Source organism: Notolepis coatsorum (assembly GCF_963971535.1).
Source record: "Notolepis coatsorum genome assembly, chromosome: 7".
Classification (NCBI taxonomy): domain Eukaryota; kingdom Metazoa; phylum Chordata; class Actinopteri; order Aulopiformes; family Paralepididae; genus Notolepis; species Notolepis coatsorum.
In genome coordinates this window covers 139,963,959-139,975,918 of record NC_140171.1, presented here as the reverse complement: position 1 = coordinate 139,975,918, position 11,960 = coordinate 139,963,959, and the positions used below count along the sequence as shown (strand labels likewise).

The window sequence follows — 11,960 nt, the reverse complement described above, 5'->3', positions numbered from 1 at the left end:
GTGATGGAATGAAATACTTCTGTCTGTAGCTAGCTGGTCCAAAAACAGTTGTTGTGGTCTGGCTGTAACTAGAGCTTGTGTCTCCTCTTGTAGCCCTCGCTTCAGTCACACAACAGCTGGGAATCTGGCAGTCACAGCGCAGCACAGCGTGCCCATTCAGGCCATGCTGGGAAGGGGTTTTCCACTGTGTACATGCACACGTGACACGGACGCATGCACACACACACACACACACACACACACACACACACACACAGTATAACAAACATTTCAGTGTTTTGTTCTGTATATGTCCTATGATCGAAGGCTAAGCTTAAGGTTTAGGAGCTTAAGGTTTCTTCCAATTCTAAGAAACAAAATAAATCCAACCCAGAAAATAACCTTTCTAATATTACAATGTTCACAAATCACCATATCATACAGAGTCTGGATAAACAATAAGTATTTTTATTACAAAAATAATCCTTTACCAACTTTCAGGGGCCATTCGCGATCAGTGCCAAATTTCCAAAAAGGCCATTTCTTTCACTTCTCAATGCAGTCTCTACAAATGTTGGACCTAAATGTAATTCCCTTTTTCACACTTCTTGTTCCCCCACAGCTTGCCGTTTGATTGATTGAAAACTTTATTAACAGTTGCAGAATGGGTACAATACAGTACGGCTCAATACACACAATTGTTAAGGGGATGCAGACCAGAGAAAGACTTTCGTTTTGTTTACATCAGGGTCCCCCATTTTCAATTCATACAATTCGTACCAGGAGGAATGGAGGTGTCCTGTTTTGTCTGGTAGCAGAAAAGATCTCATGGGGGCCAAACGATGGATTTTTGACGACTGCACTCAGTGCACTGTAAAGTATTTATAGGATAGATTGGGAAATAAATATCAAGATATATAATACTGTGATATATTTTAAGTATGTTTTACTATGAATCTATAATTTACAGACAAACAATATGTAAAGATCAATCCAAAATAAGCAATTAAACAGCACCACATTATTATCTAGATATCTACAACATGACGAGAAGCTTATGCATTATTACAAATCTGTAAAGTAATCCTACAATTCGTTGGGTTCTTTTGGCAAACATGTGAAGAAAGTGCAACAGGTTTATAATTTGATGCGGAGCTGAGGTATATGACATTCATATTGCATTGGCATTCCGCCAGGCCATCTCAATACTAAACTCCCTGCTTTGCCACGACTAAAACTCACTCAGGCAGCATCACGAGTAAGGCTGAGACCACTTATCGATTTATCGATAATTATCGATAACTGCGTGAATTTTTTTTTATATACTTTATACTATACTAAAATACTAGGTCTCATGGCATGTTTTAGTTAAAACATCCCCATTTCATGTAAATTCAGTTGAATTGCAACTCTGCAATGTGCATTCAATATGCAGTGCACTCCTCCATCACATCCAGAGACCACCGACTATAAAATGAGAAGGATCACTGTGGTAGTTTTGAATGGGGAAATCTATAACACTAAAGATGGCGGCAACGACAAAGAATTGCTGCAAAATAAACATAAATTTGTTGTTTAAATAATAATAATAATAATAAAAATATATATATCATTAAAAAAATTCCTAATAAAAATATCAATATTTATAGATAATTTTGTCCCGATTTATCGATTCTTCCAAATGGCATATCGTCCCAGCCTTAATCACGAGCATCACACCTCGGTTCGACACTTGACTCTAAAAACAAACACCACCGTGTCAAAATCCATTTCTCCTGTCGTGACAGGGAAGCTCTTGGATGTCCAACAACGTTTCATTATCTAGAAGAACAGATAATGAATTTCACGCTTTTCAACTACAGTCTAGTAGTCCTTTTTGAAACTGAAAAGGTCACCTAAGCCCATTCTCTGACATGTAGTGCTTTCCTTCGGTGCTCAGTGATTGTCAGTAAGTGATAACTGGTTTATCCCGGCAGGGAGGAAGAGGAAGAGGGGGGGGGGGCGGGGGGGGTGTTGCACCTCTCATAACTTGGCGCACTCCTCACAGTGATTCAGATACTCCGCCGCGTCCCCGTCGTCGAACGTGGTGAGGCACCGCGGACACTGTAGTTCTGATAAGCCCTGGCACTGGGTCCAAACGGGGCTGGGCACCGCGGGGTACTCACTAGGTGCCCCCAAACGACCGCTCTGTCTCGCCGGTGGCCCTGCGCCGGTCCTTTGCGTCTGCTCCGCTGAGTCCAGGGGTCGTCGTCGTGGGGAGATCCTGTGTCCGATGTGCACCCGACACACCGGGGCCACCGCGTCTCTGCTCTCTCTGCTGGCTCCCTGAGGAAGACAATGGAAGACAATGATGAGAATAACGTCTCATCATCTCATCTACTATAGCGGTTCTACGGAGGTGTAGTCTGACGTCACTTTAGTTTCCCGCGCGGTCCACCCGTACAGGGATTTATCATTGGGAACATTTATTATCGGCTATTGTAACAATTCTGCCTCATGAACATTGGCAAGCTTTCCATTTTTGCACAAAATGAGTTCCCTTCTATCACTAACATTATTGTTTAAGCATTTTTGGTTGAAATTAAATTATACGTAATTATTTTACGATTAATTGCGAATTGTTTCTTGTTGAGTGCCAACGCTGTAATGGGAGGGCGAGCACATTTGCGAACTCATAAACTATATCTTAAATTATGGCTATGTGTCTAATATGCCCGTCGCTTATCAATGACTTGTTTGCAGTCAACATTGTCGAAACGGATTTTTTTTTTTTTTTTATCGGTACATTTCCGTTTTATACCATTTTGAAAAACGCTATTTTTTTTTTTACTTCCAGAAAAAAAAAGTGATTCTGCAGGAATCGCGCTTTAGTGGAATACACAAAACACGTTGTCATTTTTCGGCCTATTTATGAATCGTTTTCAAATAAATGCTAGATTATCGATAGTATATGTACTTATGCACGCTAGAGAAGCAGGCTGAAAAATCGATTATCTTATTTCCTGATCAGCAAACACACACTCACACACACATATGGGACACGCTAAGATATAGGTGAAAAATACTCTGATCGCCATTCCAAATATCGATCACGTTTATTGATCCAACGCTGGGTACTGGAATCCAGAACTATTTTATTGCACTGTAAATTTTATTTTATTTTATAGTATGTCTGCACTTTATGTGCTCATTTCATCATTCATGTTTTTTCTATTCTACTAAAACTGAATCAAAGCATAAACAAGGTGGCCTGTTGGGACGTTAGATCCTAATGTGAAAAACTGTGATATTATGTCTGCTCATTTTACCCTTGCTATTATTTTAACTTTTATTTCTACGCCCCACTATCCGCTGGGTGCATACTATGACCTTTATCATGTTTTGTAACAGATTACAGAAATTCAAGAAGCCTATTGGAAAACGTGAGGTTCTGATATGATTTGATTGATATATCTGCATTATTTTAATCACTTTATGCTTTGCTCTTGCTGCTTGTTTTACACTGATTTTATGTCTTATTTCTTACTGATGTAAAGCACTTTGAGGTGCAATCCCCTGTATGAAAGAAAGGTAATAATATTATTATTATTATTATTATTATTATTATTATTATTATACAGTATATAATGTCCTCCTCACCTGTGTGTGCAGCTGCTGTTGCAACCGAGACAGCTGGTCCTTCAGGTCCTGGATCCGCCCCTGTGCTCTCTCTCTGTCGGCACGCTCAGACTCAAAGTCCTCGGTGTAGATGAGGACCTGGAGGAGGGAGAAAGAGAGAGGCACGTCATTCATTTATTTCACTTACGGTCTCTTCAAGTTATCTATTTATATATATTTTTTAACCCTTTCACTACCACTACAGAAGGTTAACCCTTTCACTACCACACTACAGATGGTTAACCTTCTGTAGTGTGGTTGTGAAAGGGTTAACCAATTGTCACGTCGCAGTGAAATCTTCTGTATTGTCGCAGTGAAAGGGTTAACCCTTTGTCGCGTGGCAGTGAAAGGGTTAACCTTCTGTAGTGTCGCAATGAAAGGGTTAACTATTTGGTAGTGAAAGGGTTAACATACATTTTCACCAGAATGCATCCATGACCGTTCAAGAATGTAGATTTAAATGGCAGTCTGACCTGCTGTTCCAGTGTCTGGATACGCTCCTGGTTTCGTGTGCGTGTCAGTTCCAGCTCTCTCCCCAACCTCCCGCCCTCGCTCATCTTCTCATCCAGTAAGCCGTTGAGCCTGGCGATCTCCCGATGAAGCAATCCACCGCTGGCAGAGCCTGGCGCCATTCCACCAGGCCCCGTTCCACCGGGATTAGTGCTAGAGACTTCATGGGCACTGGGCTCTCTCAGCCTGTGACACAAGCCTCGAACGTACTCTTCTCGACTCGAATCGTACTTCTGCCATTTAGCGTTCAAAGCTTCCACCTGAAAAGAAGGCGTAGAGGAGAGGGGGTGGTTTAGACTCCATTCTGAACCTGCTGTGTATGTCCTTTGCTTTGTTGTCTTAACGTAACCAAGCTTTGTTTCTTACATATGCCACTCGCTGCTTTAGCTGTCGATTGTCTTCCTGGAGTTGTGAGACCGGGGCGTTAAGGGCCATCTTGTTAGAAGACTCTGGCTTCTAGAGGAAAATAGGGAAACAGAGAGGTGTAAATGAGGTGTAACTCCTCCAAACCAAAACGGAAATGTATTTGACTCATATTATGAACAACACAGGGACATTCCGGAGGCCAAATCCCAGAGCAGCTTTCAACATAACAAGTCCAACGAGAAACAGAGAAGAAAGAAACAAGTACTCCTCCAAAGACCTGAAACCAAAATGGAAATTTATTTGGCTCATATTATTATTATTATTTAATTTTTTATAGACAATGTGCATTTACATTAATCATTGTCACGTGAAAACATGTTTGCACCAGATTTAGCAGAAGCTAATTTCCATCTGTATGAAAGCATGAAATACAAACAGTGCAAGATTTCAAAATACATACACGTAGAAATGCAACACAACATGCACATACACACAGCAGTGCCAAACATACTCAACTATTCTTGACGCTTAAAATACAAGACAGAATTAAAAAATACAAAGTAAAAATAACTGAGTCCCTTGTGTAATCATCTATATATATTAAATACACCTGTATATGTGCATTTTTTAAGTACCCACAACACAAATGGATGTATTAACCGTTTCTGCACCAAAAACGAATTAACTCGTTATAGCCCGCCAATCGTTGGACACCAAACAATGAGTAAACTCGTTATTGGATCCGTTTTTCTTTTATTCGCTATTTCCATTCATAATTCATCCAGCAAGGCTGTGGGAGAATCTGGCACTCTGTCTGAGATCGCAACGGCCCGATACCGCCGCCTGGTGGTATTCGGCCGATCTTGCACTTACTTTCTGCAGGAAGCTTGGCTCTGTGCGTCAGTGAATGTCGTCCGGGCGGAGTTTTCTTTGTAACGTGGATCCAGATACAGACTCGAGTGCATTGAATCGCCTTCGAGACGCAAGAATCATTATGCTTTTGGAGCTTATGGCGTCGGCCAAACGGAAATACGATCTAGCAGATGGCAATTAAATAATTAGAATATTCTTTCTGCAGTCTCATCGGCGAGAGGTAAGAGCAATCTAACGTTAATTTCAGCTTGATTGTCCATTGCTATCACTGCAATCGATCTGATCAACGTATGCTGTTGTACTAACGAATGCCGTTATTGACAATCAATTAATCATAAATGACCCCCCCCCCCATTTCCTGCATGCATGATGGAACATAATATATACTGATCATATGCATTTGAATTTTTTATTGTAGTGTGTATAGGGACAAAATGCCAATGGATTAAGTATAATATGCATCGCTGCCTATTACTAGCGTTCTAGGAATTATCCTAGACCACTCTAAAACTATACTTATATTCACCACGGTATAAAACGACAATGTATGAATGGAAAAAATATTACTTTCCCACATCTTGAACGATAGATACCCGATGTCAAATGGGCCATAGTATTGCATATGCTATAATATTTAAATAGTTATAGCCCTGCAAACAAGGTGAGCGACTCCCACCGTTTACAGTGATGGCGTCAGCTGCTAATGATGCGTATATTGCGTGGCAGCTATTGTGTTAATGTCCTGTGTGTGTGTTATGTTATTATGAACAACACAGGGACATTCCGGAAGCCAAATTCCAGAGCAGCTCTCAACATAACAAGTCCAACGAGAAACAGAGAAGAAAAACTACATTTACAGAGTCGGGCTGAGCAAGAACTAGTCAACATGTTATAGTCTTTCAATGGTGAGGAAATGAGGATATCTTGGTACAAAATGTGGTGGTCTAAATCAAGTATTTACATATCTACTACGGTTGAGGAGCCGGGAAAAACAAGCATATCGTATGTACATTTGAAAAAGCTGGGACAATAAAAAAGTATCTGAGATCTAAGATAAGGACATAATGACAATTATCTAAAGTTTTGTTCCTTGGACCCCTCCTCATCTCTCTGGGTAACATTATCACGTCTCATGCCTTCCAATATCACTGCTATGCCGATGACACTCAACTCTTCCTCTCCTTCCCTCCCTCAGATATACCCAAGTCTCTGAGCAAATCTCAGCCTGCCTGTCGAATATTTCCCCCTGGATGACGACCAATCACCTCAAACTGAACATGAGCAAAACAGAGTTTTACTTCACCTGCCGGTCGAATCCTCCCCGCTGACCGACCAGACATGGCTCAGTCCCCAACATGCCAAGAACCTGCTGTAGGTGTGGTCCTTGACGACCGGCTGAAATTCTCTGCTCACATCGCCTCAACAACCAGAACCTGCAGATTCCTCCTGAGCAATGTCAGAAGGATCCGCCCCTTCCTGTCTCGCCTTAATTACTGCAATGCACTGCTAGCTGGTTTTACCGGCTCCTGCCACCAAACCACTTCCAACTCATACAAAATGCAGCGGGCTCCTGCCTGATCTCCAATCTACCAAAGTCAGGCTTCCCATTGCCTCACGCATCCGCTTCAAGTTCCTTGACCTGGGCATACCTCCTATCTCCGGTCAATGGTCTCTAACTAGTAACTACACACCCTCAAGACTCCTACACGCTGCATCTTCTGGCTGCCTCAGACCCACTCCAATCCGAGCTTCTGGGGAGGAGGGGGTTCATCAAAACGAAGCAGGCTATTCTTCTTAGTCCTCGCTCCACAATGGTGGAACAAACTCCCCACCAGTAGGGTTGGGCACTGAGAACCGGTTCTAATAGGAACCGGTTCCTAACTTCCGGTTCTGCACGTTTTTATTTTTTTACTTTGTTAATTAATACCCTAGTTACAGTACAGCAACCAAATTAAACTGTATCATGTGAATAGTATGGGGGGGGGGGAAAGATTAAAAAAAAAAAAAAAAATCTCCTGCGAAATAAGCTGTGACCTGTACCTCAAAGAATCGGAATCGAGAATCGTTTAGAACAGGAATCGAAATGGAGAATCGGAACCGGAATCGTTCAAATCCAAACGATGCCCAACCCTAGTCAGGACAGCTGAAACCTGGCCAATTTTCCGCCATCGACTAAAAACACACCTGACAATATCTGAAATAATATCAGAAAGAATTATATTATATAGAATTATATAACTTGTAAGTCGCTTTGGATAAAAGCGTCAGCTAAATGACAAAGATGTAAATATAAATTATATAACATACTAATATGGGGGGGGGGGACCTCATGATTATTGTGATACTAATTTCTTCAATATTGCCCAGCCCTATATCAAAGCACATACAAACACATTGTTATTATTACTAATTATTACTGTCATTACACACCTCCTCCACTCCTCCACCCTTCTTCTCCTTCCATTATTAGGGAGCATGTCTATGTTCCCCGGGTCCTATGTTCCCCGGGTTCTATGTTCCCCGCTTTGATTGATTGATTGATTGATTGAACATTTTAGACCACCAGCCCTGATTCCAAACTCTAACCTTAACCAGTTCGAAAGAGGGCCTAAGCTTAACCGTTCGAAACAAGGCGGACATTAATAATTAATAAAATAATAAAAATGGATAAAATGTTCAATCTATTAATCAATCAAAGCGGGGAACATAGAACCCGGGGAACATAGGACCCGGGGAACATAGGGATGATCCCCATTATTACTGTCATTACACACCTCCTCCACCCTTCTTCTCCTTCCATTATTACTGTCATTACACACCTCCTCCACCCTTCTTCTCCTTCCATTATTACTGTCATTACACACCTCCTCCACCCTTCTTCTCCTTCCATTATTACTGTCATTACACACCTCCTCCACTCCTCCACCCTTCTTCTCCTTCCATTATTACTGTCATTACACACCTCCTCCACTCCTCCACCCTTCTTCTCCTTCCATTATTACTGTCATTACACACCTCCTCCACTCCTCCACCCTTCTTCTCCTTCCATTATTACTGTCATTACACACCTCCTCCACTCCTCCACCCTTCTTCTCCTTCCATTATTACTGTCATTACACACCTCCTCCACCCTTCTTCTCCTTCCATTATTACTGTCATTACACACCTCCTCCACTCCTCCACCCTTCTTCTCCTTCCATTATTACTGTCATTACACACCTCCTCCACTCCTCCACCCTTCTTCTCCTTCCATTATTACTGTCATTACACACCTTCTCCACCCTTCTTCTCCTTCCATTATTACTGTCATTACACACCTCCTCCACTCCTCCACCCTTCTTCTCCTTCCATTATTACTGTCATTACACACCTCCTCCACTCCTCCACCCTTCTTCTCCTTCCATTATTACTGTCATTACACACCTCCTCCACCCTTCTTCTCCTTCCATTATTACTGTCATTACACACCTCCTCCACCCTTCTTCTCCTTCCATTATTACTGTCATTACACACCTCCTCCACTCCTCCACCCTTCTTCTCCTTCCATTATTACTGTCATTACACACCTCCTCCACTCCTCCTCCACCCTTCTTCTCCTTCTCCAGTCTGGCCAGCAGCTCTTGGCACACTTTAACCGTGGCGCCCAGTTGTGCCCGCAGCTGGTCAGCCTCCTCGGCCAGGGAGCTGCAGAGCACCGCCCTGGTGGCCTGGGCTCTGTCCTTCTCTTGCAGGGCGGCTCGCAGCCTCTGGATCTCCAGGTCCTTCTCATGGTCCGGCTGACACCGGACTCTCTCCAGATCTCTTTCCTTCTCCCTGAGCTGCACACACAACCTCTGGATCTCCTGGAAGAGGCAAAAGATTCACGTTCAGCTTGTGTCACATTATGCTTTGATTATTTGGTAACCAACTTCATTATCAACCTTATTATTATTATTATTATTATTATTATTATTAGTAGTAGTAGTAGTAGTAGTAGTAGTAGTAGTAGTAGTAGTAGTAGTAGTAGTAGTAGTAGTAGTTGTTGGTGTTATCAAAAATATAGTATTATTATTACTATTGTAATTGTAGTAGTAGGCTAGTAGTAGGCTTGTATACAAAAAAATTGCCACTGTCTTAAAGAGCATAGAACCCCTGTAGCATCTTGAGATGGAAGAAAATGGGTTACCTTCTGCAGAACTTGTTAATAGTATTTATTGTGTTTATTGTATAGTGTTTATTAAACTAATAATGTTGATCATGTAGCCTACAATTCTGACTTCACATGAAGGGCACAAGTTATGTACCAAAAGTCCCCATTTCTTTGAAAAGTTGCCTTTCCTCTCATTCACACATTTTGTGTTAATTATCCAGTGTTGTGTGTCAATGCAGTGGTCCTTTATATGATGTACTCCTGTACATAAACAGGGACATTGTGTCAATGTACTGCAAGCTACTGTGGGTCCACACACACTGGGCAGTCATAAATAGCATTTACAGTTGGATCTGTTTTGTGTCTAGATGTTTGCCTATTGTCACAAAATATGTCACATACAATTCAAGAACATATAACTGAAATGTTTAGATAACATCCACATTAAGTTAACCACGAGATCATAGTAGGCACACACAGGATCTTGCCCAATGCACACAAAATGGAAGGCGGCTACCTTCAGGCATACAGGACATTCATTTGTACTCACTTGTTGACTTATCTCTGCCTGACGGGATGCTTTCACCTCGGCCTCGTTCCTCTTTTGTTTCAGTTTACAGATTTCTTTACACAAGCTTTCAAGCAACGACTTGGACGGCCCAATGACCACAGACTCGTTGTCCTCAACATTGATACAGATCCTCTCGTATTTGCTCAACCTCGCTTTAAAATCCGCAATTAAACTGTCCTTCTTGCATATCTGTTTGTACAAAGTTTCAATCTCTTGCCGTGCTTCGTGATATAGGGTGGTCAAGATGTTATAACTCCGTTTATCTTTCAACAGATTATCCTCGGTATCCAGATGTATACTGTCCTCCATCGCAGGCTGTGTAACGTTAGTCCCCAGAATGACACTTCTTCTTCGGAGAGATGGTGACAGAAGCCCAGTCCTTAATAATAATAGTCCAGCATTTGAAGTTCTATTCGCTTAGACAAACCTAGAAAGGGAAGCAATAACAAGTAGCCTACTAGCGTTATGTCTTCAAAAATGGACTGAGGTCAACTTGTGTCGACAATATTCATATACTAACGCTGGGGATTTCCTTGGGGGAACTCCCGTGGACTTTTTTTTTTGACTTCATAATAACTGAACGTGCTCCGGCCGATTCGCACATCAGAGACATGCGGACAAAACAGGTTATATTAGCAGCACAACCCAACCATATGCTGGCAGAAAAGCACACATTTATATAGAGCGTTAATGTGTAGAAATATGTAACTTAGAACACTTAAGTTCCAATTCTCTTGAGAAAGAGAAACCATGGCTCGTGCGCATGCGCATGGTAACTATTGGCATGTGAAACAACGTGAAATTTCGCCCCGCCCCCTCCTGGCCGCTTCTATACTTTCCACAAGCAAGTTGTCCTTCCGCGTTGCTCTGATTGGCCACTGACCTACTCTATTTTTTTGCCCCCACGCCCTCACGTCGGTATGAGAGAAATAATAATGAGCAGCGTAGAAATAATAATAATGCAAGAGCGAGCCTCGTAGAAATAATAATAATGCGAGCCTCGCACACACGCACGCTGAAATGGGTATCGTAGAACATGACAGTCGCACATAGCTGTCAACTCTCACGGTTTTACCGGGATTCTCCTGTTTTTTCGACCTCTGCACGGCCTCTTTACGGCTCACGAATTGGTACGTATTTTGTACTTATTATTATTTTATTTTTTTTACAAAATGGGTGCAATTCTCTTCCGTGACGACAGGTGGCAGCAGTGTAGATTGGACCGTTATCACAGGAAGTCAGACCGTTGCGACCAGAAGAAGACAGCGACGCGACCGGAGCTCAGAGCTCAAGGGAGAGAGTAGATGATGCACCGAGGCGGCCGCGGACCGAGGGTGTCAAATCAACTTAGCCAGTGTCTCTTGATTGCCCACTCTGTGGCTTTTGTCTCTGGAACAAAAGGTTTGCAAATCTTCTGTGGATAAAACAATACAAATGCAGGAATGTGTAAATGTGTTGGTTGGTGAACACTAACAGCCGTTTGCTCCTGCTCCTGCCATTCCTCCACGGATAGCATGCTTTCACTGACGCCCAATTTCCTGAATGCGATTTATACATATAAATAAATTGATCAGTTTTAAAAGTTGTCGTGAATTGTCATGGTATGACAAATACAGTTACTGGTAACTCGCAGGCATTGCAGAGATATTGAGGAAAAACACAAAATCGCATTGGCTTTTTTTCTATCTCATTTTTCTCTGTAGAATGAATGAAAACTTTATTTAACAGATTGCAGAATGGGTACAATACAGTACGGCTCAATACAGACATACTACACAGACTTAATAGACACACACACACTGTTCCAAAAATGATATTCCCATTTCCCACTGCTAAATTAATGACCATAGGTATTTTTTATAGCTTTTTCAGGAA

The 11,960-nt window shown here is 41.9% G+C and overlaps 1 protein-coding gene across 1 annotated transcript; it reads right to left on the bottom strand.

Moving 5' to 3' along the window:
* Positions 1-425: 425 nt before the first annotated feature.
* On the bottom strand, positions 426-10,550 carry tnip2 (TNFAIP3 interacting protein 2). Its single transcript, XM_084318144.1, has 6 exons — positions 10,065-10,550; positions 8,952-9,227; positions 4,513-4,602; positions 4,110-4,406; positions 3,619-3,735; positions 426-2,304 (listed from the first exon to the last, which is right to left on the bottom strand). Exons 1-6 carry the CDS (start codon positions 10,392-10,394, stop codon positions 2,002-2,004), a joined length of 1,413 nt encoding a protein of 470 aa, XP_084174270.1. The 5' UTR covers positions 10,395-10,550; the 3' UTR covers positions 426-2,001.
* Between the last annotated feature and the right edge of the window lie 1,410 nt (positions 10,551-11,960).

What these genes read in the sequence shown, in the direction of transcription:
- tnip2 (XM_084318144.1), bottom strand. Translation starts at nt 10,394, where the DNA reads ATGGAGGACAGTATACATCTGGATACCGAGGATAATCTGTTGAAAGAT. An exon ending in AGGCAGAGATAAGTCAACAA is followed by an intron (nt 9,228 to 10,064) that starts GTGAGTACAAAT and finishes TGCCTCTTCCAG; the next exon opens with GAGATCCAGAGGTTGTGTGT. An exon ending in GTGGAGGAGGAGTGGAGGAG is followed by an intron (nt 4,603 to 8,951) that starts GTGTGTAATGAC and finishes ATTTTCCTCTAG; the next exon opens with AAGCCAGAGTCTTCTAACAA.